The 21797-nt window shown below is 37.7% G+C and overlaps 4 protein-coding genes and 1 pseudogene across 6 annotated transcripts; 2 read left to right on the top strand and 3 right to left on the bottom strand.

Annotated features, from left to right (window-relative positions):
- Positions 1–335: 335 nt before the first annotated feature.
- Positions 336–1966, top strand: LOC101305383 (UPF0603 protein At1g54780, chloroplastic-like). The gene is made up of 3 exons (XM_004302412.1): positions 336–867; positions 1030–1222; positions 1533–1966. Exons 1-3 carry the CDS (start codon positions 439–441, stop codon positions 1778–1780), a joined length of 870 nt encoding a protein of 289 aa, XP_004302460.1. The 5' UTR covers positions 336–438; the 3' UTR covers positions 1781–1966.
- Positions 1967–2100: 134 nt separating this feature from the next.
- LOC101302965 lies at positions 2101–3854 on the bottom strand (annotated as a pseudogene). Its single transcript, XR_185096.1, has 4 exons — positions 3495–3854; positions 3103–3306; positions 2817–2983; positions 2101–2723 (listed from the first exon to the last, which is right to left on the bottom strand). The product of XR_185096.1 is annotated as a GDSL esterase/lipase At1g54790-like (transcript).
- An 856-nt stretch (positions 3855–4710) lies between these two features.
- On the bottom strand, positions 4711–7209 carry LOC101304301 (GDSL esterase/lipase At1g54790-like). Of its 2 annotated transcripts, XM_004302409.1 has the most exons (7): positions 6935–7100; positions 6570–6576; positions 6040–6293; positions 5751–5951; positions 5499–5665; positions 5156–5426; positions 4711–5076 (listed from the first exon to the last, which is right to left on the bottom strand). In XM_004302409.1, the coding sequence occupies exons 3-7, from the start codon at positions 6269–6271 to the stop codon at positions 4808–4810; spliced, it is 1140 nt and encodes a 379-aa protein (XP_004302457.1). In that variant the 5' UTR covers positions 6272–6293; positions 6570–6576; positions 6935–7100; the 3' UTR covers positions 4711–4807. The 2 variants fall into 2 exon arrangements, with proteins under 2 accessions (XP_004302457.1, XP_004302456.1); XM_004302408.1 differs by lacking the exons at positions 6040–6293; positions 6570–6576 and having other exon boundaries at positions 6935–7209.
- A 628-nt stretch (positions 7210–7837) lies between these two features.
- Positions 7838–11160, bottom strand: LOC101302680 (kinesin-1-like protein PSS1-like). Its single transcript, XM_004304970.1, has 15 exons — positions 11047–11160; positions 10829–10931; positions 10602–10645; positions 10487–10516; positions 10273–10395; positions 10155–10180; positions 9974–10055; positions 9473–9514; positions 9362–9395; positions 9152–9227; positions 8858–9077; positions 8682–8773; positions 8329–8443; positions 8063–8242; positions 7838–7981 (listed from the first exon to the last, which is right to left on the bottom strand). Exons 1-15 carry the CDS (start codon positions 11158–11160, stop codon positions 7838–7840), a joined length of 1425 nt encoding a protein of 474 aa, XP_004305018.1.
- Positions 11161–11671: 511 nt separating this feature from the next.
- LOC101302381 (branched-chain-amino-acid aminotransferase-like protein 2-like) lies at positions 11672–21507 on the top strand. Its single transcript, XM_004304969.1, has 31 exons — positions 11672–11748; positions 11896–11965; positions 12262–12390; positions 12469–12532; positions 12624–12711; positions 13132–13216; positions 13304–13360; positions 13689–13811; positions 13900–13970; positions 14127–14242; positions 14351–14554; positions 15241–15347; positions 15708–15806; positions 16022–16093; positions 16466–16558; positions 16817–16954; positions 17354–17412; positions 17682–17784; positions 17973–18161; positions 18280–18380; positions 18451–18505; positions 18628–18714; positions 19221–19272; positions 19543–19628; positions 19806–19859; positions 19936–20019; positions 20208–20279; positions 20537–20617; positions 20785–20820; positions 20948–21094; positions 21229–21507. Exons 1-30 carry the CDS (start codon positions 11672–11674, stop codon positions 21074–21076), a joined length of 2781 nt encoding a protein of 926 aa, XP_004305017.1. The 3' UTR covers positions 21077–21094; positions 21229–21507.
- The last annotated feature ends 290 nt before the right edge of the window (positions 21508–21797 follow it).

Raw genomic sequence — 21797 nt, 5'->3', positions numbered from 1 at the left:
TGCAAAAGTTGGAGGGAGATAATGTGGGGACAACACAAGCTGGGGGTTTTGTATGTCAGTCAGGATTGGGGAAGAGGTTAGCTTTAGGTATTTGGATATACCAAAAGGGGCTTTTAGTCTTTTAGAACTGAAATTCTGCCACTCTCTCAGTGTATTGTGTAGCCTTGTTGGCAAATGTTGGTCTTATTTCATCTATAAAAGTCCACTTTTACCCTTGTTATATAGATAATTCAGCATTTCCAACTATGAGAGAGACTGAGACTTTCAATCCCAACAGAGCCTACACATTATCCTTACTCAAATTCAACCAACCAAAATCCAAAACTAAACAAATCCAAACCACCCAAAAAACCAGGAAAAAAACATATACAAACTCACAAGTTCACAACTCTCTTATGATTCACCAATCACCATTGCTAGTTCTCTGCTCTCTCTCCCATGGAAACCATTATATCTTCTCCTTCGGTCTCTCCTCTCTTCAACCCAAAACCCTCTTCTTTCCAACCCAATTCAAAGTCCCTCTACCTCACAAAACCCATCATCAGTTCAAGCCTCAAAAAGCACTCTGTCCAATCCATTAAAACATCTTTGCCGACAATACCCACAAGCTGGGTTTCTCATGCTCAACAAGGACTAGCTGCTCTTGCACTTTCTTTAGCACTAAGCTTTTCCCCAGTCTTGACTAGTGGCAATGCACTAGCTTCTGAATTTGATGTGATCAATGAGGGGCCACCCAAAGGCTCCTATGTTGTTGATGATGCAGGGGTGCTTAGCAGGGTGACCAAATCCGATGTGAAACGATTGTTACAAGACTTGGAAGATAGGAAGAACTTCCGCATCAACTTCATCACTGTCAGAAAGCTCACTGTAAGTTCTATTTGATATGTTCATTATAAGAATTTTGTAAATTTTGTAACTTTTATGTAATACCATGTTGATGATATCTTAGTTTTAACAATGGGAACAAATGTTGAAGAATTGTAAAGGTTTGAGCTTTTGGTATTGAACATTGGTATGATTTGGTTGCAGAGCAAAGCTGATGCTTTTGAGTATGCTGACCAAGTTTTGGAGAAATGGTACCCTTCAGTTGAGGAGGGTAACAACAAGGGTATTGTTGTCCTTATCACCAGTCAAAAAGAAGGAGCAATCACAGGTGGACCTGCATTCATTCAAGCAGTGGGAGAAGCTGTCCTTGATGCAACTGTATCAGAGAACCTTCCTGGTAAACGATGCCTTCACTTCAGATTCTTCAAGCAACAATTTATGGATTCTATATATTTTTTGTTGTTGACCAATTTATGTTTATGAGCATGCATAACTCAAACCACATTGATGTTCAAATGAGAGTCGCAAATTCCAACTATGTATGAGAAATTGAGAATGAGTATAGGATTTAGTGATGAAAATGTAGGGTCGTAATAGTTGTACCATTTACAGTAGTGACATATTAGTCCTTGTATGTTCTATAGTTTTGTTCTTGCAAAGCTTTTGTAGCTAACTAGGGTGATGGAATTGTTGGATGTGTATTGCAGTCTTAGCTACAGAGGAGAAGTACAATGAAGCTATTTACAGTAGCGCAAAACGGATAGTCGCTGCCATTGATGGGCTTCCAGATCCTGGTGGACCAAAGGTTAACGAAAACAAGCGTGAATCCAACTTCAAAACCAAGGAAGAGACGGAAGAGAAAAGAGGACAATTCTCTCTTGTAGTTGGAGGATTGTTAGTAATTGCCTTTGTTGTTCCCATGGCACAATACTATGCTTATGTCTCAAGGAAGTAAGGTGTAATCATCCACGGTTGGAATCGTCTTTGATTATTTGTCATAAGTTTCACAAGAACATGTATAACATGCTGTTATACAAATGGTCATATTCAAGCGGTTGATGAAACTTGCAAACAGAAGATGACAGATTTTTTGTCAATAATTGTAAAGTATGTAATGGAATTAAGTTCTACTTCGGAGTTCAGATTATGACTCAATTCAGGTATCTGCATTGCTTTACTGTGTGTTGGGTTCAAGGCTTGGTTTGAGTACCTATGAATGCTCAAATAGGTGGAAAAACCAGAATACAACAATCCAATAATCACCACATTGGGGTTTCACAACTTCAGAGAAAAGAAAATGTTGTCTGACAATGGAGGATCAGAATACTTTCCCGTGAGGATCTTTGATGATACAAACTGATTTGCAGCCTGTGTGTAATGAATTCCATCCCAATTAACATACACAGAACTATTGCTACACCCTTTGGATGTGACCAATGTGCCATTCAAGATCCTTGTTGATCCACAAGAAACCCGACTGTTGTAGTTCAAAGGCGGACCTCCATACCCACAGCAAGCCATAATAGGTTGTTGAAACCCTGCAGAATAAATTCATTCACAATCAAATATGTAAACTGAAACAGCAAGTCCAAAGGCAGAGTTATTTAAGGTACCAAGATGTACTAACCATATTGAGAATAATTTGCAATGAGGTCATATTTTATAGAGAAGATATCAACATATGTGACATTTGCATCAGAATATTGGCCTTGCAACTTTTTACTGAGATCATGAAGCTGCAGGTTGAAAGTTTTAGCTGCTTGGTTGTGTGCGCTAACACATCCGTGCTCATCAAGCTCTGATGTGTTCGTTCCAAATTTGGCTACATTCTGAGTCAAGCACCCTAGAGGACCTGTGTTGTGTATCCAAAAGTTCCTAGCACCTTGATCATATAATTTCTGAAGAAAAAAAACGGAAAGAATGAAACTTCAGGGTTCCTACTTAATTTAACATTGAAACAAAACTTAATTGTTTAATGTTGCAAAACTGACCTGTATTCCTAACTGGAACTGTGCCAAAATAGTTGGAATAAAAGCAAGAATCTGATCCAGTGTTTTAGAATAAAATGCACCAGCAAGATCATTTTGGCCTATGTCAAACACATACAGCCCCTTCTGAAAGGAATCTTCCGAGGGTAGATAATTCTCAAAATCCTTACCTAGAACAAAAGGGAAAGTTATTTCAACTTTTGCTGCACATAATACGCATCAAATGAAATGAGGATTTCTTCTTTCCACGGAACAAAGCTCTAGCTAGAAATTTCATAACCATTTATACCTTTAGCAGCTAGCAATTGAAGAGCACGAGCCTTGAATCGCAAAAACTGAGATACCTGAACCCCAAATGAAAAGGGGCAGACAGATGTTGCAGTTGCTGGATGTGTAGTAGCCCCTCCAGCAGCAAAATTGCACCCATTTCGGAAACTTGGGAGGCCAGCTGAATCCAAATAGGGATTTAGAAATGGAAGATTCATTGCCCCCACTGCAAGCAACACCATTCTCACAACAAATAAGTACATACATTGTCACAGCAGCCATCATAATCACAAAGATGTGAAAGTAAAAAATGCATACATAAGTTACAAGCATTTTATAGTTACTGCATGGGGTAAATTGGTAAAAGTAAAAAATTCCAGAAAAGGTTACTATTAATTGGAGAAGTTTACGTACTGAGAAAATCTATGATGAGACGGCCATCGGAAAACCTCCCACCGGATGACAACGAAGCATTGAAGTAAAGCTCTCCATATGGATAAGGAAGCCGGAAACCGATGCCGGCAGTGAGCTCGCCGGTGTCGGAGTTGGAATCACCAAAGTTGAAAACGGCGGGATAGTTCAGTGAGTTTGCACAACGTAAAAGAAGAAAGCAGAATAACGTGAGAACATGAAAAACTTTGAGATTCTTGGTAGCCATGGATGAAACTCAAAGTGGTTTGTAATTGTCGAAATCTAAACGAAACAGAGGTCCTGGTTCATTTGAATCATTGTGTGTCCAAAATGCACATATGGCTTTGTGACACAGCCGGCTATGGTTTCCAACAAGAACGAACTGATTTTATGAAGCACGTGACTCTACAGTCAACATACACGTGAAAAAAATTGTGTCCTTTTTTGAAGAGAAATTTCAATCTTGTGTTGAATGAATTCTGAAAGAAAAGGAAGTTAGGTACTTGGATCTGGTCGATGATTGAGTGATTGATTGCATCCGTCTTAAATGGGATTGATGTGCGTAACCAAAAATTTCACCATGGACTTTAATTCTTTACCTTGAAAGTATAACTTCAATGTTAAAAATCAAAAGAGTTAAAAGACCTCACGTGCGGTACTAATTGTGTGACAGAAAGATGAGACATATTTGTTAGACAACCTCAATCTTCTCCTCAAATCAAGCCATCTGATTCTCCTATCTTGAAGTATTCATAGACAGTTTTGATTCAATGTTATAATTGTAGTAGATCAATATTATCTTGCAGTAATTATAGATTTCATATTAGTTTAATAGTACCATTGTAAGCAGCAGTAGATCTGCTACATATGTGTATACTTGCAAATACAAATCTCAATGAAATTCAACTTCAATAATATTCAAGTTACGTCGGTTAAATTTGAACTGTAAATACTAAATAGTTCGAGTAATATAATTTGATTAATTACGGTATCATTTGCGATATTATCTCTCAACAAAAAGCTTTGTTTGCCTTCTTATTTGGTAGGGATTTTTGAGAAACAGATAGCTAGATTGAAGACTACATAGGATCAGAAAATGATGCATGTAGGAAAGACAAGGTAGAGACCCAATTCCCAAATGCATGAGGAGTCAGTTTGGTTAGTATTATGATAATAGCACATTTCTTGTGCCAGGATAAAACTAAAACTAAACGATGTGGTAGTTGGTGCGGTGTTTAAACATTGGCATTCGAATAGCTTAGCATTGCTTTTACACAGCACAAGTTACATAAGCAATAATAAAGCACAATGGAGCTTCAGAACTTGAGGTTCAGAAGGAAAGGCATTTGGTCTGAAAAAGGTGGATCAGAGTATACTCCGGTAAGTATCTTTGATGAGACAAACTGATTTGCAGCCTCAGTGTAATGAATCCCATCCCAACTAACATAGGCACTACTGTCACTGCACCCTTTGGCTGTGACAGAGCTCCCATTCAAGACCTTTGTTTGCCCACAGCTAATCTGAAAGTCATAGTTCAAGGGTGGTCCTCCATACCCACAGCAAGCCATAATAGGTTGTTCAAATCCTGCATATGTACCTCACAAAAATTAAAGAACAGCGGAATTACTAATGCCAATCAAACTAAGGTACTGAAGTGGACTAACCGTTTTTGGAATAGTTTGCAATGAGGTTAGATTTGATGGAGAAGATATCCACATATGTGACATTTGCATCAGTATATTGGCCTTGCAACTTTTTGGTGAGAGCATGAAGCTGCAGGTTGAAAGCTTTCGCAGCTTGGTTGTGTCCACTAACACAACCTTGATCATCAAGCTTTGAAGGGTCTGTTCCGAATCTAGCAACATTTTGAGTCAAACACCCCACTGGACCTGTGTTGTGTATCCAAAAGTTCCTAGCTCCTTGATCATATAGTCTCTGAAAAGTCGAAAAAATAATAAATACAATGCCCACATTGTAAGTGTCATTGGTATGTATCACTAGACTGACCTTTATTCCCGTTTCGAATTCTACCAGAATTGTTGGAATTGAAGCAAGAATCTGATCCAATGTCTTAGAGTAAAATCCACCAGCAATGTCATTTTGACCAATGTCAAACATATAAAGGCCCTTCCCAAAAAAATCTTCTGCGGGCAGATACTTCTCATATTTCTTACCTGAAAAAGAAAGTATAGTTAGACTGTCCAAATCTTTCTTGCAGTTAAAGTTTCAAAACATTAACAAGATTGATGAAGATGATACCTTTAGCTAGAATTTCAAGAACCCTGGCTTTGAACCTAAGAAACTGAGAGACTTGAACCGCAAACGAAAATGGGCTCACAGATGTTGGAGTTGCAGGAAGTATAGTAGACCCTGCAGCAGCAAAGTTGCACCCTTTTCGAAAATTTGGCATTCCAACTGAATCCAGATAGGCATTTAGAAATGGCAGGTTCATTGCATCCACTGCAGCATTTACACAAAACATTAGATAAGCAACACAAACAAGACCATAAATCCCGAAAACCAGGGGAATCCGAAGTGTTAGAATTACTGAGAAAATCGACAATGAGGCGGCCATCACAGTATCTGCCAGATGGGGTTTTGAAGTAGTTCTGTCCATTAGGAGGGGCAAGGGTCTCAATGCCGGCGGAGACAAGGTTTCCGGTGTCGGAATTCGAGTCACCGAAGTTGAAGACAGTTGGGTAGTTAAAGTGAATGGAATTGGCAAGAGGTAAAAGGAAGATGGAAAACAAGATTTGGAGAATGAAGGTGTTGGTAGCCATGGCAAATAATGCAAGAGATGACCTCAATTATTGTGTATGAGTATTGCAGTACTTATATGAAGATCAAAATCTACCAGCAAGATGTATAGATTGGGAAACCTTTCATGATAAGTTTTTGTTTGGTGAGCTGTGGGGCTCAAGTCCTTTGTAAGTTGTTGGTTTGCTTTCATGTTTGGAAAAGCCAAGGACAAAACTATATTTTATCCTTGCTCTTTTACAACGATATATCAGCATCAGGGCAGTCAGGCTTTGTTTAGAGGATGGTGTTTTTTCTAGTGTTCAGATCTTTGGATTGCACGAAGTTACTGAATGATTGAATTTGTTTCTCATTCAAGTTAGTTTATAAGTAACAAGAACATAATATTAACAGTGACCGGAAAAATGAATTGCTTCGATTATTGAATTATACTGCGTGATGGTTAAAAAAGAAAAGGTGAAGTTCATATTTTCTCGTGCTACAAATCTCACATGCCAAATCCGCCCTAGACATGCTGGTTAAACTACCCTTTATGCATGCATAACTGATAGTTTGAGTGGATATATTTGTGCACAACTTATATCATATGCCTAAATGTGGTGAAATGTAACATGTAGTGTGTATGTTTAGAGGTTATGGGGCAAAAAGAGCAAGAGTATACATTTGAGTAACGGTTAGAAATTTACTTAGGAAGTCTATGATAAGACGGCCATCACAAGCTCTTCCGACTGGTGAAAGTTTGGGGTAAGTCTGTCCATATGGAGGTGAGAGCTCGAAACCAAGGCCGGCAGCTAGTTCACCTGTGTCGGAATTTGAATCACCGAAGTTGAAAACGGCAGGATAATTGAACTGAACTGACTTTGCACTAGGCATAAATATGGATAGTAATGTGACAATCTGGAGAATGGTATTGGAAGCCATAGAAAGGGTCGACTGTTATCAAAGTTGATCTACTGAATATAATGGAAGTTCTAGCACACAAGTATATATAACCTTACACAATATGGGAAATACCAACACTGACCCCCGCACCATAAGGCTCTACGGTACTCAATGTACTATCAATGACCAAATACCATTGTACCAAGGTTGGAGGTATTTTGAGTGCACAGTGAAAGTTTGCTTTTCTTAACAAAGACAAATTTAGTTTGCTTTGAATTCTGGAAACTTGGAAAGGCTGAATGAAGCCAAGAGGCAAAGTTTATATGTGCAATTACTATATTACCCTCCAATGATACTAGATTATGATGAGTCCAAGCTAATTAAACCAGATTATGTACACACAAACCCAACAATCATAGCTATGTTAGTTAAGGAGTCCCCGCAATAGCCAGCTTAGCATCCAGATGTTAGAACATAGGTCTAAGGGCATTATCGGCATAAAGAATATTAATGGGGATCTTAAAGCAAGAAGCACGAAGCACCGTAGGGCAGCTAAGCAAGCAAGGACTTTGAATATTCCTTACAAGCTAACATGTAAGCAAAACCTGTACAAGTTTCAGACAGTAGGAACCTCAAATGAGCTGGAATTCAGATTCTGGTACGAGTCGGGTTAGTCTTCATTTCAGCCACTTTGTAGAGGGGAGTGGTCAGAACCAAGGCAGAAAGGAACCGAGAGTGCCTGAAACTCTATGCAGAATGCTTGCAGTATGACCTCCAGCTTCTTTACATTGTGTATCGTTCCTTTCACTAGCTGCCAGTCTGTACTTCAGAGTCATATTCTCGTTCTTGAGCTGTAACAACATACAATGGCAAATATAATATGCCCCATGTGCCAGAACAGTACGTATCAGTAAACTTCAGCTCATGCATACCTCTTCTACGGTGGATACAAGCTCTTCCACCATGTGCTGCAATTGTATAATGGTCTGTGAAGTGACATCCTCAAATGCGGAATCCAAATCTTCAGCAGAACCAGGCTCATGGAGAATTCCACTCAATCTGAACAACTCCTCCAGTAACATCACATCTTCAACACCAAATCTGTCCCTCAACTATATACAGCATAGAGGTTGTGTGAGAACTTAGCTAGAATGATAATAGAAAGGTTAAAACAACAATTTTACAAGATGACCCTTACCTGTTCCAAAATTCTCTCACATGCCTGATTTTTACTTGAAGAGGGAGATCCATCCTTTTTAGCGGATTTATCTTCACTCGACTTCGCACATGGTGACATCTTTATATGCTTTGCCCTGCCAAAAGGTCAAAGCCAAAATGATATTAAATTTAAAAAACAACTCAAGAATTGTTCCATAAGAGAATACAAGTGAAAATGGATGAACTGATGCAAATCATGCGATGCCTATTTACTCGTGAAAATCTTGAAAACGAGAATCCATGTGTTATCTAGATCGATCAAGCATGTCTTATTTCCCGGCAACCCTTTACATGCAACGAACAATAGATATTATGGGATATTAAGTAATGTACCTCATTCCAAAGCGAAGAGTGGACAGACTCTCTGATGCATTTGAAGGGCTTGGTGAGCAACAGCACAACAACGCAGTACGGGAATTCCCTCCCTGTGATATGAAGAGAAGTAAATATTTAATACAAATTGATCATTCAATGGTGAGAAGGATTAGAGGCAGGGAAAAAAAACTAACCAGTGCATCTTGTAAAAGCCGAGTGAGTTTAGAATCACGATATGGTATGTGGTTTGCTTTGCCTGGTAAACCACATGTGAGAGCATTTATAACATTTCCAAGGGCTGAGAGGGATTTGTTGATGGTCTTGGCTTCTTCAAGAACTTTTCCTTCTGCTCCAGTTTTCTCTGCTTTCTCAGAACCAGCCAAGTCAACAAGAATCAATTTGCCAGTTCTCAACCTGTCCAAAGATTCAGAATTTTCAAGACTCGCACATCAAAAATATAAAACCAAATCGAAATATAAATTATTTACCTGTTATCTTTCTTTAGTTCTTGCTGAACTGTGAATAAGTAAACACAATGACTTCTGCTGCTGGACATGTTCATCTCTATAAGTTGTTAAGGTTTGAACACAATACGAAAAGTGAACAATATTCCCAGCCAAAGATTGCTATCATTATATTGTGAAATGAGGAAATGACCAGAACTAGATGTTATGTTGAGGAAAAGAAAAGAAGGATACGGGTCTCTCCAACAGTTCTGTTAGCTATCCCACTCTGGATGTTATACATCAGAATTAGAACGTGAGCATAAACCATATATTGCCAAAGAATTTGAAGTAAACTTATCTTACAGATAGGGTCTGTAATGCTTCTGCAGGATCCGAAACTGAGATCTGGGAAAGGAAACAGATGATAATAGTTGGTGAGGCAGCATATTACAACATGTACTGCAGATTAACTAAACATCTAGATCATACATAATATCAACCCAATTTATAACCATCCAAGTTCTCTTAGTCCCAAAAACTATTTTGAATATAGAGGGGAGGTTTCAACAAGCAAAAATTTTGATACAAGACCTGGAGGATGATGGAAAATAACTCATCTAACAAATCCTGTCACCAAAGACTAATATTTACAATGGACACGTAAGCCAAGACAAGCCTCTGAAGAGATACTGTGTTCAGACTTCAGACTTCATGTTAGTAGAGCTACCGGAGATGGGGTATTTAAGCCAATGGCATAATTGACAGCATAAATAAACAGCTTGTCTAGGCATATAATGGAGACTATATGATATTGGACAACCACTATGGACAAGAGACTAGAAATCATTTCAAATATAAGCAGACCTCTGTCACTCCATTTAGCACCATGCCCTGCGCTTTACTCTCCTTGATCTGTATGTTGTCTTTTGACAAATCAAAGAGGTCCCTGTGTAAGAACTATAGTTAATAGTAGTGTCATCATATTCAGCTTACTTTGTCTATGTCCCAAAGGATAATGTATTCAAGTCATTCCAGTTCTACATACCTTACTTTTTCCATGTAGATCTCCACCTGCAAGAGAAACAAACAGATTGAGAAAATTACATAAATGAAGACGTTGCAACCAAATTATAGACTCCATTGAAAGATAAGCATATCAATACCATTGACAATTTGATCGAGTACTTCACTATTCCATCAGAAGACTTAATGCAATCAAACAGTCCATCAACTACTCTTGGAACTAAACCTCTCTCCTGCTCATTGATTACCATTATGCTAGGCCCCTGCAAAAGCACAAGCATCACCCATGAGAGCTTCATTAACTTAACAGCTATTGGCTAACAACTCTAGAGCATGATGTTATCAAAACATTACCTCCATACTATATGTCTTCCCAGCTCCAGTCTGTCATTCGATGAGCAAACTTACATGTTAGAATCAATTCACCGACAGATGAACAAGCCACCGCCATAAGAAGCGGAAAAGTTACCTGTCCATAAGTGATGATCGTGCCGTTGATACCATCAACAGCATCTGGATCATCATCACCAACATAAATAGCACAATGAGCATATCATAAGAAAATGAGTTCCATACGCGTCAAATTAACAAAATATTCTCAAATTACTACAATCTTTAAACTAGTTCTTTAGATATTAAGCAGCAAATAAACAATTCAGCTGTTACATAAGAGCTAACGAATTCATTCAGATATACCTTTCACAATCGGCAGAGCTAGAAATTCATAGACCTGAGCTTGCTCCGAGTTTTCGTAAAACACCTTATCAAATCCAAAAGTAAATTCTTCTTCCTTCTCATCCTAACATAGAAAAACTCACATTTATCATTACAAAAATTCAATTACCAAACAGATTAGCAGCGGATTACATGAGCTAATCAAACAATTAGCACCTAAATTAGCGATAAGAGAAAACCTTGAAGACGAAGCTCTGCGAATCTACACAGTGAACGCAGACTGAGTCGCCGTGATCTCTTCTCTCTCTGGAGCTCAAAGGCCTGAACCGAACGCATGCCGTTATGCTCGCCATTTCTAACCAAAACCTGCAAAAAAAATCAAACGAGAAAATCAAATCGAAAATTCCACACAAGATCCGTTCGAATCTTCGAGAAATTCAAAGAGAATCGGACTTTCAAATCCGGCTCAGCTTAGAAAACCGGAAATTCGATCAGAAACCGAAACGATGTCGTTCGGTTTCTCATTGGCCAAAACAGCGACGGAGATCCAACGTCTCAGAAGCTCAGGAGCTTCGAGATCTGTTTGGATACTCAGAAATCTGAAGGAGAAGATTGAAATTGAAGAAGAAAAAAAAAGAGGAGGTTGAGAGATTACTCTGGGTTTTTTCCCGCGAAAAAAGAAGAAGAGAGAAATGAAACGAGTTGCTGCAGTAGTGCAGTGTGAAACCGGGTTTATATAGGCACAGATGCGACATGTCGTTTTTCAGTGAGCAGCACTACGACGTCGTTTCGCTGAGGCGTTATATAGAAATTGGGGATTGCTAAAACCCTAGAAGAGTCTTAAACGGTCAACAGACGACGACCATGGCGGACCGGGAGCTCCATCTGCTCTCGGCTCTCTTGGCTATGGAGCCCACCGACTCGCTGATCGGCCTGGCCAGGTAACTCACCGGCGCATTTTAGCACAAAGCGGCGCACTTTAAGTTGCTATAAGAACAAAATCCAATTGCAGAATCCGGCGCATTTTAGCGTCCGGTGGCGCATGTTAGCAGCTTATGAATGCTTCTGTGTTTTGTGAATTTGTGTAGGGAATGCGGTGGAGGTTCGGTTACTGAGAAAGTCCAGAGGTTTGTTTGGGACCATTGCATCACCAAATATGTAAATTTCTAATGCCCTTTATATATACATAGTTCAATGTTTGTTTTATATTTGTGTGAATTTTAGTATCAAAATTGATGTCTTAATCTTTGTAATTCAGTTTTTGTGTAATATGCATGTGTCGTTGGAAGCGAAAAGAATGTGAATTTCACTTGATAGTAGAGCATATCAGTTTAGTAGGTGTTTGATATGAAGTTATAGTTATTGTGTATGCGAGGTGTTGCGCTTGATGGCTAGATTTGAGATGTTACTTATCTTGATTTATGAAGTTTTGTTCAGTTGAATGGTGAATGCAGGCTGGGAAACTACATGCACCTTACCTGAGAAAGTTTTTGAAGAAGCTGATTGCTGAAGTTGAGTTGGACCATGGCGATGTGATTGATGAGTTGTACGAACAATATGCGCATTACATGGCTACTTTGAAGGTATAGCTAATGAATGAATTGTGGTTTGATGTTGTTGTTCAGATAATTTATTCATTAACAGGCTGTTTGGGTCATTAGGAGAAGGACTTGGAAAAGGAAAATGCAAGGGTTTTCAAGTACATTTCGTTTCTTTTTCCTAATGGTAATAGTTTCAGTTCACATGAGATTAGTGTGTGGAGTTTTGTATTCTTGGTAACAGATTATTGAATGGGTTGGTGTCTTGGTGCCTCTAGGTTTTCTTGAACTTTCAAGTTGTTTGGAATCAAGGAAACTGATGGTACAGCTACAATGTTCTCTCAACATGCTTGAAGGAGATACTGGGTATGTTAGTATGTTACACCATTGATATCTATCATTCTAATTGCTTACTACTAAACCAGATAATTGATGCTTTTGTCAAATACAAGTTATGTAGAGTAAAAGAAGTTATCAAATCCAATGGTTTGTACTTTGTAGCTAGCCCATTGCTACATGTCTAGTAGTATACAGTGACCTCTATATCCCTATATCTCTGCTTTTAATTAAGACCTGTTAATGCATTAAGGGAAAATTTCTAAGTTTTATGTGCTACCTTCTCTAGTTGCAAGACATGCCAGACTCTGACAACTTTTACCACTTTGCATATTTGATTAGTTTGTTCATTCATGCAAATAATCATTTCAGTTAGATTTATTTAGTGGTTCTCTTGTTTAGCTTCATGAAACATGCTAACTAAAATTAGCATTGGCTTGTTTGATATAGGTGTTCAGTTTGGCCATCAAGTCTTCTTTTGTCCGAGTGCATACTTTCATTTCCAGAAGTGTTCTCTAATAACTCGTGCTTTGAGGTATGGTACAATTTCAAAAATTCATCCAATTATGATGGCCTATCTGAGTTCTACATTTTGATTGTGTTACCTTGAACTTAAAAATAGGTTGGTTCAGGTGTTGGTTTGGTTGGCATCTGTCTTGCTCATGTGAAAGCATCCAAGGTATGTTATCCACAAGTTACTATTGGATTCTTTAACACAAATAAGCTGAAATTGTTGATACTTCTTTATCAAAGTTTAAATTCTAGGAGATACGTTCTTTGACCACAAAAGCTGTAATCTATAATGAAATGATGAAACACAATTATTGTCAACATTATTTGGTTGTTTATGAGTGTCGAGAGCGATTAACCATGTATAGTCTAACGCTTTCAGTACTTGCATGCATATAGCCATGTATGGAGACATCTGCATCACTATTTTCACTAAGCAAATATATTTCAATTTTCATAGTGTGAATCACTTTGGAAAACTTTTGTGTTTGATATAGGTCATACTAAGTGATGGTGACCTGTCAACTTTAGCAAACATGAAGCGTAATCTGGATTTGAACCACTTGACCGTTGAAACTGATATGTCAGAAACTACTGAAGATCCAAATATGGTAAGACTGGCGATGATATTACTTCAGTCAGTAAAGAAATTAATGGTCATGTATGAGATTTGCATGAATTCTAATAAGAAAAAATTAATGGTGCCAGGTAAAATGCATTCATCTGCCATGGGAATCTGTGTCAGAAAAGGAGGTTCAAAACCACAAACCAGATATAATGTGAGTATTTCTTCGTTAGGCTGCTTTAAGTTGTCCCCTTATTCATTAGATTGATGTTAGATTTGTTATGGTACACAGCAGATCATATAGTTAATTGTTTAGAATTTGGCCTAATGAATCCTTACAGGCACACTAATCCTTTTCCAATTTCTACAGTTTGGGTGCAGATGTAATATACGATCCAGTATGCCTCCCACATCTTGTTCGAGTGCTCACCCTTCTTCTAAATCAGGCAAACCCATATCCTGACCAGTGCAATGGTAATCATACGGGCTCTACATTGGGAAGTAAATATATTGGTGATGCTAAAGTGAATGGAACTCATCAAGCAAATGCTAGCAATGCCGATGAATCTGATGCTTCTGTATGCAAAAGCACAGACAATGACACTGCAAATGTTGGAATGAAGAAGCGTCCTATGGCTTTAATCGCCTCTGTCATTCGCAATGTCGACACATTCAATAAGTTCCTAGCGTTGTTAAACGAGGCCAACCTTACCATCAATGACCTAACTGTAACTGTTAGGCCTCGGAATTTTCTTCCTTACATGAAATCATATGATCGCAGCACTGTACGACTCTTTTGCATCTCATGTAAATAACCTACAAGCATCAATTGTTCAACGCTTTACCCATTGTTTAAGACTTATGTGTCATTCTGAGTTGTTAATTAATGGTGGGAATTCTTAACACAGTAAGTGATGAGCTTTCACTTCCTTATTTGACAAAGTCATATCATCATGTCTTTGTTAAATAGTCTTATTTAGTTGACAAGTCATACCCCAACATGTTTTAAGAGTTTCGTGTCCTCACGTATTGAAGCTTGATTATTTTCTCTTTTAACAATGAAATTTAACCGCTTTATCTTAAGCTTAACATCAAATGCAATTTGTACAAGTCAACGTCCCAAAGACACGTTGGGATTTCCATTTCCTGCTAAAAAGTAGGAATCTTTGATCTGAAAAAGTGAAAATAATGAAGTCAGCGCTGCAGTTTTAACTATTTCACGGCAGTTAGTTCTGTAAGTTTGTTTTGTAGTGAGTTGATCATTGAGATTGATGCAATCCCAAGTCTGCTGTCTTTTTTCTATGATATAAACTAGGTAGGCCAAAGCTAAAGTCCATTCATTCAATCATAGATTTCACTTTTAGTTGCAGAGCTATCAGCAGAGCTTTGCATGCACTCAACACTGAGGCTCTGAAGCTCTGAGTCTCAAATCCCAGTTACTGTATCAAAGTTTGTGAATTCTAATCCAAACCCATTAGTCAAAGTTACCATGGCAGAGCTGAAGAACCAAGGAGATGTTGAAGTGGAGCCGATTCATTTATGGGCTACCCCAAGATCACTGAGTACAAGCCTCATGTACTCTTTTGCTCAGGTGCCAATCCAATTTATCTGATATTATATTTCTTGGTACTGTTGGGAAAAATAGCGAAGTTTTGAAGATAGATCTTTCTTTCTTTTATGTGAATGAGAACTAGACATGTAGTGTTGACAAACAATGTAGTTTGAAGAAAAGAACGAGAAATAACAAAATAAGATACAGATTTATAAACTCTAACAAGCCTTTGACCAGAATCTTTGTTTTGGTGAAACTAAATGAAGTTAACAGCATTGATTACAAGTGTTGTTCTGGTGTGTTCATCATTGATGTGCTTTATTGATTCAGTAATGCATCTTCTTCTTAGTGATGAAGTACTAGTTATTGAGACATTTCTTGTTTTGTTTCTGGTCGTAGAGGGATGACATAGAAGTGCTTGATGAACCGCTCTACGCAACTTTCCTTCGGGTGACAGGTTTCGATAGGCCCTATAGGGAGGAAGTGCTTTCCCAAATGGTATGTCACTGAATTTCCATCTCTTGATTTTTACGAGCTTTGCTTCGCTAGAGGACAACTTTGCTACTATCTGCAATTCTGAATTGGTCCTTTTTCTAGTATGTGACCATTTGCATTCATTTCTCTGATCTCTAGTTTTAAACATCACCATTTGCTTTTATCAACTACGATTTTCTTTGTCCCTATTTGCATATTCAAAATGCTGTGTGTACCAGGAACCTGATGGAAATAAAGTCGTAAATGAGATCATTCTTGGTCCAGGAAGAAAGAAGTATCGCTTCTGTAAGGTGATAAGCTTCCTTAATTTAGTATGTCTGTGTTACCTTAAATGTCATTCTGTCCTTTCAGTTCATGTTGTCAATTTCTTTTCTCAAGCTATTAAATCCGTAACAGCATGAAGAAAGCATATTTCTTAAAGATGTAATTATATGACACATACAATATTCGGTGCAGATCTATGAGATTGTTCTAAGATCTCATTTCTTTCATAAAACCCAAATTGAACTATACCGAAATTTGTCTGCAGTTTTTTGAAATCACCAACCTTATATCTATCATTAGTATCTGCTTAGTATCCATTTAAAGTACATTGGTTGTTTTTTTATTTTTTATTATTCTTAACTGAATCGGTTCACTATTGTGTCTCTTGTAATCTACAGCATATAGCAAAGCAACGAGTCCCTGGCTTACCAAGTGACTTAATGAAGAAAGGAAAGCACTTCATTTTGACCAGGAATCCCCTTGACATATTGGTAATGTATCGTTGAAAATTTTTAGTTGGTCAGTTGTCTATCTTCAATAACAGTTTAATCTCTGCCATGGTCTTGGTACCTCCTCTTTGCACCTGCTTATGCTTGCAATTGTTAACCTGAATCTAGAGCAATAGAGCTCAACATTTTGATCAATATTGTTAACCAACAGAATTCTCTCCTTTCTTTTCACGGTTCTTATTTTAGCTCTGTTTAACATTGGCTGAGTTTTACTGACTCCACTATATTATCTCTTTTCAGCCATCCTTTGGCAAGGTTGTGCCACCATCCCTTGTTGAGTTAGGTTTTGCAGATCTGGTGTCTATATACAGTGAGCTCTCTCAATTGGGGAGGCCCCCACCTGTCATTGATGCGGCAGAACTTCAAGAAGATCCTGAGGTGTTTAGAGTTTTTACACTATGAGGTTTCATACTTCCATATTTTAGTGTTTTCATGATCTGTTTTTGGTTCAAACCTTTTTTGGGCATATAAGAAAATAAACTCTTGAGATTTGATACATATTTGTCTGAGACCATGGTCAGAGAAGAATATCATGTTGGCCGACTTGGTCCAAATCCAACATTTCTCTCATGAAGTAAATTTTCTCTTATTAATCCCAAAAAAAAACGTTATCTTCTACTCAACATTTCCAGGAATATCTCAGCTAATAAAAGAAGTGCAACTTTTATGGCTTGATAGATTATTCAAAGTAGTCTCCTTGTTTTTTCGTAAATTATTCTGGAGAAAGTTCTCAATCTTCTATTTTTGGTTTCTTAGCTAATCCAGTTTCTAATGCAGGGTACACTACGCAGACTTTGTGAAGAATTAGATATCCCTTTTCAGTCCACAATGCTCAAGTATGCCATTCTTTCATATTTGGAACATATTGTTTGTTTAATCACAAGTCCATGCCTAGTGCAAGTTTCTCTTGGCCTTGCTCATTGTCATATATGTGATCTAAAGTAACATTATTACACTCTTTTCAAGGAGTTGTCTATAACTAATCTTCTTCCACTGAGAATTACTGTTTTTGAGCAGTGAGAGTTAAGCTTATAAGTACATAGAATGGCTCTTCTGCATTATCTGTTACTGTGTACATGACAAGTTTCCTATGTAAAACATTTAGATGGGTGGCTGGTCCGAAACCAATAGATGGTGTTTGGGCTCCATGGTGGTATGAAAGTGTGCATAAATCAACATGTTTTCAGCCAGCAAATAGATATCCCATGGTATGTCATTTCTGCAGTTCATTACATTAGGTTTATCATATGTTCAATTATGATAATTTTCATTTTGATCAAGGAATTGGTCATTTTTTCAATGAATGTATCTTCACTAAAGAGCATGTGGATAGGTCAACTCTAATTATGACATGATAGAATGTAGTATATGCTTATGCTCTGTCCATGTATTTCAGCCATTTCCTTTTCCTATGTATGATGTACTTGAGCAAAGTCTACCATTCTACAACTTCCTTCGGCGCCACATGCGGCACACATCATGTCTCCTGAAGTCTGGTTTGCCTGAACCTGAACTCCCAGTTCCAGAAAATGAGAAATTACTTGCATGGGTTGGTGATGAGATTGTACCACGGGAGAGTGCAAAGGTACTTGTACATGGGACACTTGATGCTCTCCACTGAGATAATCAGCCCTTCAGTCTTTTGTATAATGTTAAAGGTATTTCTAAGATATTTACTTTCTATTCTGTAACCTCTGTCTAAGGTTTCCGTGTTCGACTCGGTTGTCCAAGGTGGTGATTCAGTTTGGGAGGGACTTCGAGTTTACCAGGGGAAGATATTTAAGCTTGAAGAGCATTTGGATAGGTCAGTGAGGTTGTGCTGAAACTTTTCGTCCTTTCTTTTGGGTAGTCCTAATCAAAATGTGTATCAATAGGTTATTTGACTCAGCAAAGGCTTTGGCATTCAATAATGTTCCTACTCGTGAAGAGGTGAGGGCTGCTCATGTCATTATATTGGATGTAATATGGAAAGACTTTTGCTTCAATGTACTTTGTTAGTTTAGGAAGGAGTTAGGCTCATCCTTGTACCCTATTGGATTTTCATATTGCAGGTTAAAGAAGCCATATTCAGAACTCTTATTCGGAACGGAATGTTTGACAATTCACACATCCGACTAAGTTTAACGCGTGGAAAAAAGGTGCATTGTTTCTGGCCCCCTATCAGCTTTTCTCAAAACCTGTTATAATCTTCATTGTTGGGTTGTGTTATTTATCATAGTTCACAGGCTGGTGCAAATGCAGCAATAGTACCTGTAAACCTTGACATTCATCTCTTTGTAGAGTTAGAGTACTTTTTACTTGATTAAAAATCCTTAAACTATCGGTACCTTGTAAGAGCCTCTACAAGGGGTCAGCAGATCAGTGTGCTCTCTTTTGATCACTATAAGTGTGATGATTGTTAAAACTATATTGACTTCCACTCTGAATGTTTTCTGCGTCTCTCCTTTTATGATGTGGCTCTTGGTTATTGTGATGTGATTGTTAATCAATTGAATGGTAATATGCATCCGGGGAATGGGAAATTGCAAAGTGTTTCTGCTTTAGTTGCTTGGGAATTAAGCCAGGTCTTAGATTTAAATTTCTTTTTGATATAGTTGTTTGTCTTTGTACATATACTGAGTTTTATCATTTTCATCTCCTTCAGGTTACTTCTGGCATGAGCCCAGCATTCAATCTTTACGGATGCACCTTAATTGGTAAGTAATTTTTTTTATCTTCTCCCACTTTCAATACTCTATACATCTTTACATTACATACAAATTGTTGGTTTGATGACTGTTGGCTGCTCATTCAAACTGGTGAAATCAATTACCAAAATAATGTTCTAAGTAGGTATTACCTTCAGCCAAAGAAAAACTACAGAAGTCTAGGCTAGACTGCAATAACTCCTTTGTTGACTGCATAGTGCACTAGTAACACATGTTTTGGTTTCTATGTTATACTTGCTGTCTCTTCTAAACATGCAGTGCTTGCTGAATGGAAACCCCCCGTGTACGACAATACAAAGGGAATAACTCTTGTTACAGCTACCACACGTCGTAATTCACCGAATGTAATATTCTCATTTTCTTATCCTTTTTGCTTATTATTTGCCTGCATATACATATACTTGAATGATGAAAGCATAAATATCAAAAAACATACCTTGTTATAGTATCAAACTGCTTTATTTGATTGATGTTTTGTCCAAGTTCATTCAATTGAATTTCTTTTCTTTTTTTGGTACCAGAATTTGGATTCAAAGATTCACCACAATAACCTACTCAACAATATCCTTGCAAAGGTTTGTTCTATTTACATGATTAATACCTATTCATCAGATAACAAGGTATTTTGATGAAGTCATTTCATTATTGCAGATAGAAGGCAATAATGCAAGCACTGATGATGCAATCATGCTTGACAAGGATGGTTATGTGTCTGAGACAAATGCTACGAACATTGTAAGTTTATAGCTTTGCTTTTCAGCTTTTAGTCCAGTATGAAAGCTGGGTAGTTTTAGGTTCCACCTTTCATATGTAATCCAGTTGATAACAGTACATTATTTCATTGATATATTGTCATTAAAGAAAGTCAGTTCCTTCACTCCATGTAAATTGCATAACCTTTTGCAGTTTCTCTGTTTATGCAGTTTTTAGTAAAGAAAGGCCGTGTATTGACACCTCATGCTGACTACTGCCTTCCTGGTGTGACTCGAGCAACTGTAAGTAGTCATTCCCATGTTATTGCAACATGTATTACCCTACTCTCCCAATTGAACTTCACATTGTTTAAATTTTAAGCACATACTCACATTGTAACAAGTATTCTGAATCTACTATCATCCAGTCATCCCTGTTGGGGAACTGCTACAAAAGATTGCAACATCCAAAACACCCATACAAGACCAGATATTTGACTGGTAGTTAATATTTTGCACTTCAGTCTTCAGCTGACATGCTTATATTTCTGAGGTTTCAGGTTATGGACCTTGTGGTGCAGGAGAAGTTTCCCCTCCAGGAGAGAAATATCAGCCTATCAGAGTTCCATACTGCAGATGAGGTTCTCTTATATAGATACTAGATGGAAGAACTTGCATGATACCATTGATACGTGTAGATGGTTACATAATATAACTGTATAATTATATAAAGTTTTAAGAGCATAATGTGACATGTTTCATTAGGTTACTCTAATACACTGACTTGCTGCTATTTTTGATATTGCAGGTATGGACAACCGGAACAATGGGAGAACTCAGTCCTGTAAGTGCCTTAAGTATACTGGGATCATCAATATGCCTCAGTGTGCCAGTTTAATTTCTTATGAACATTGCAAGTGCTTTGTCCTCGTAAGAATCAATTACCTATGTGATGGGATTCTGTTTACCAGGTTGTGAAGATTGATGGGCGTCTAGTTGGTGACGGAAAAGTGGGGCCCGTGACCCGAAGATTGCAAAATGCTTACAAACAGCTGACAGCAGAGTCTGGGGTGCCAATACCAACCTACCACAAAAACTGATTATTATTCTTTCAAATGGTTAGTCTCTGACCAATTTTTATCAGTTATCAGCTAACCAACATTCTTAATATCATCAAAGTTATTATTACACACTGTATGATACTCGAAAGGCGAAACAATGACAATTTACTTTGGCTTATTGTTGATGACAGGTTATAAACTTTAATTAGCAATGGATAATTGAATCACTTGGTGCATTGGTGGTATGAATAGAGCTTCTATGAAGCAAATGAGAATAAGGAGTAAAGGACCAACTGTCTTAACCATCCAGTTATGGTTAATAATACAGATGTGCAAGCATTATTGCTTTTGTAATTTCATTTTCTTTCTTCGTAGGGAGAACTCCAAATGAACAACATTGCTTTTGTAAGCTCCATTACTAGTGTTACAAACAAGTGCTGCAATAAATAAATTCTTCTTTTGCTCATCCACCTCAAGCCTGAAGTGCTTTACTGGAATCTTTACCAATCCTTGAAATGACCAAAAATGTATTGAAAGATTGAGATTTTGACATTTGGATGAAAGGAACATGCGTTTATAAGCTACATGTACCCACATCAGTAATTTCTTGAAGTGTTTTACTGGTATAGATAACTTTTAGTAATACATAGTAGCACAACAGTACAGAGTTGCAAACAAGAATGACAACCCTAAGATAAGAGTAGTGAAGATTTGAAGTACTTACAAATATCCATGAATCATACTGCAGCATAACATAGAC

The sequence above is a fragment of the Fragaria vesca genome, linkage group LG6 (assembly GCF_000184155.1).
Source record: "Fragaria vesca subsp. vesca linkage group LG6, FraVesHawaii_1.0, whole genome shotgun sequence".
NCBI lineage: Eukaryota > Viridiplantae > Streptophyta > Magnoliopsida > Rosales > Rosaceae > Fragaria > Fragaria vesca.
The sequence above is the reverse complement of the archived record's forward strand: the minus strand, read 5'-3'. Positions and strand labels throughout refer to the sequence as shown.

Bases quoted from the DNA above. Each gene is read 5' to 3' on its own strand.
- LOC101305383 (XM_004302412.1), top strand. From the start codon at position 439: ATGGAAACCATTATATCTTCTCCTTCGGTCTCTCCTCTCTTCAACCCA. The intron at 868-1,029 runs GTAAGTTCTATT...ATTTGGTTGCAG, and splicing joins TCACTGTCAGAAAGCTCACT to AGCAAAGCTGATGCTTTTGA. The intron at 1,223-1,532 runs GTAAACGATGCC...TGTGTATTGCAG, and splicing joins TGTATCAGAGAACCTTCCTG to TCTTAGCTACAGAGGAGAAG.
- LOC101304301 (XM_004302408.1), bottom strand. From the start codon at position 7,169: ATGGCTTCCAATACCATTCTCCAGATTGTCACATTACTATCCATATTT. The intron at 5,427-5,498 runs GTCAGTCTAGTG...TCGACTTTTCAG, and splicing joins AATTCGAAACGGGAATAAAG to AGACTATATGATCAAGGAGC. The intron at 5,077-5,155 runs GTTAGTCCACTT...GTACATATGCAG, and splicing joins TGCAAACTATTCCAAAAACG to GATTTGAACAACCTATTATG.
- LOC101302381 (XM_004304969.1), top strand. From the start codon at position 11,672: ATGGCGGACCGGGAGCTCCATCTGCTCTCGGCTCTCTTGGCTATGGAG. The intron at 12,712-13,131 runs GTATGTTAGTAT...TGTTTGATATAG, and splicing joins ATGCTTGAAGGAGATACTGG to GTGTTCAGTTTGGCCATCAA. The intron at 19,629-19,805 runs GTAATATTCTCA...TTTTGGTACCAG, and splicing joins CACGTCGTAATTCACCGAAT to AATTTGGATTCAAAGATTCA.
- LOC101302680 (XM_004304970.1), bottom strand. From the start codon at position 11,160: ATGGCGAGCATAACGGCATGCGTTCGGTTCAGGCCTTTGAGCTCCAGA. The intron at 10,646-10,828 runs GTATATCTGAAT...ATGATGATCCAG, and splicing joins AGCTCTGCCGATTGTGAAAG to ATGCTGTTGATGGTATCAAC. The intron at 9,396-9,472 runs GTAAGATAAGTT...TATAACATCCAG, and splicing joins AAGCATTACAGACCCTATCT to AGTGGGATAGCTAACAGAAC.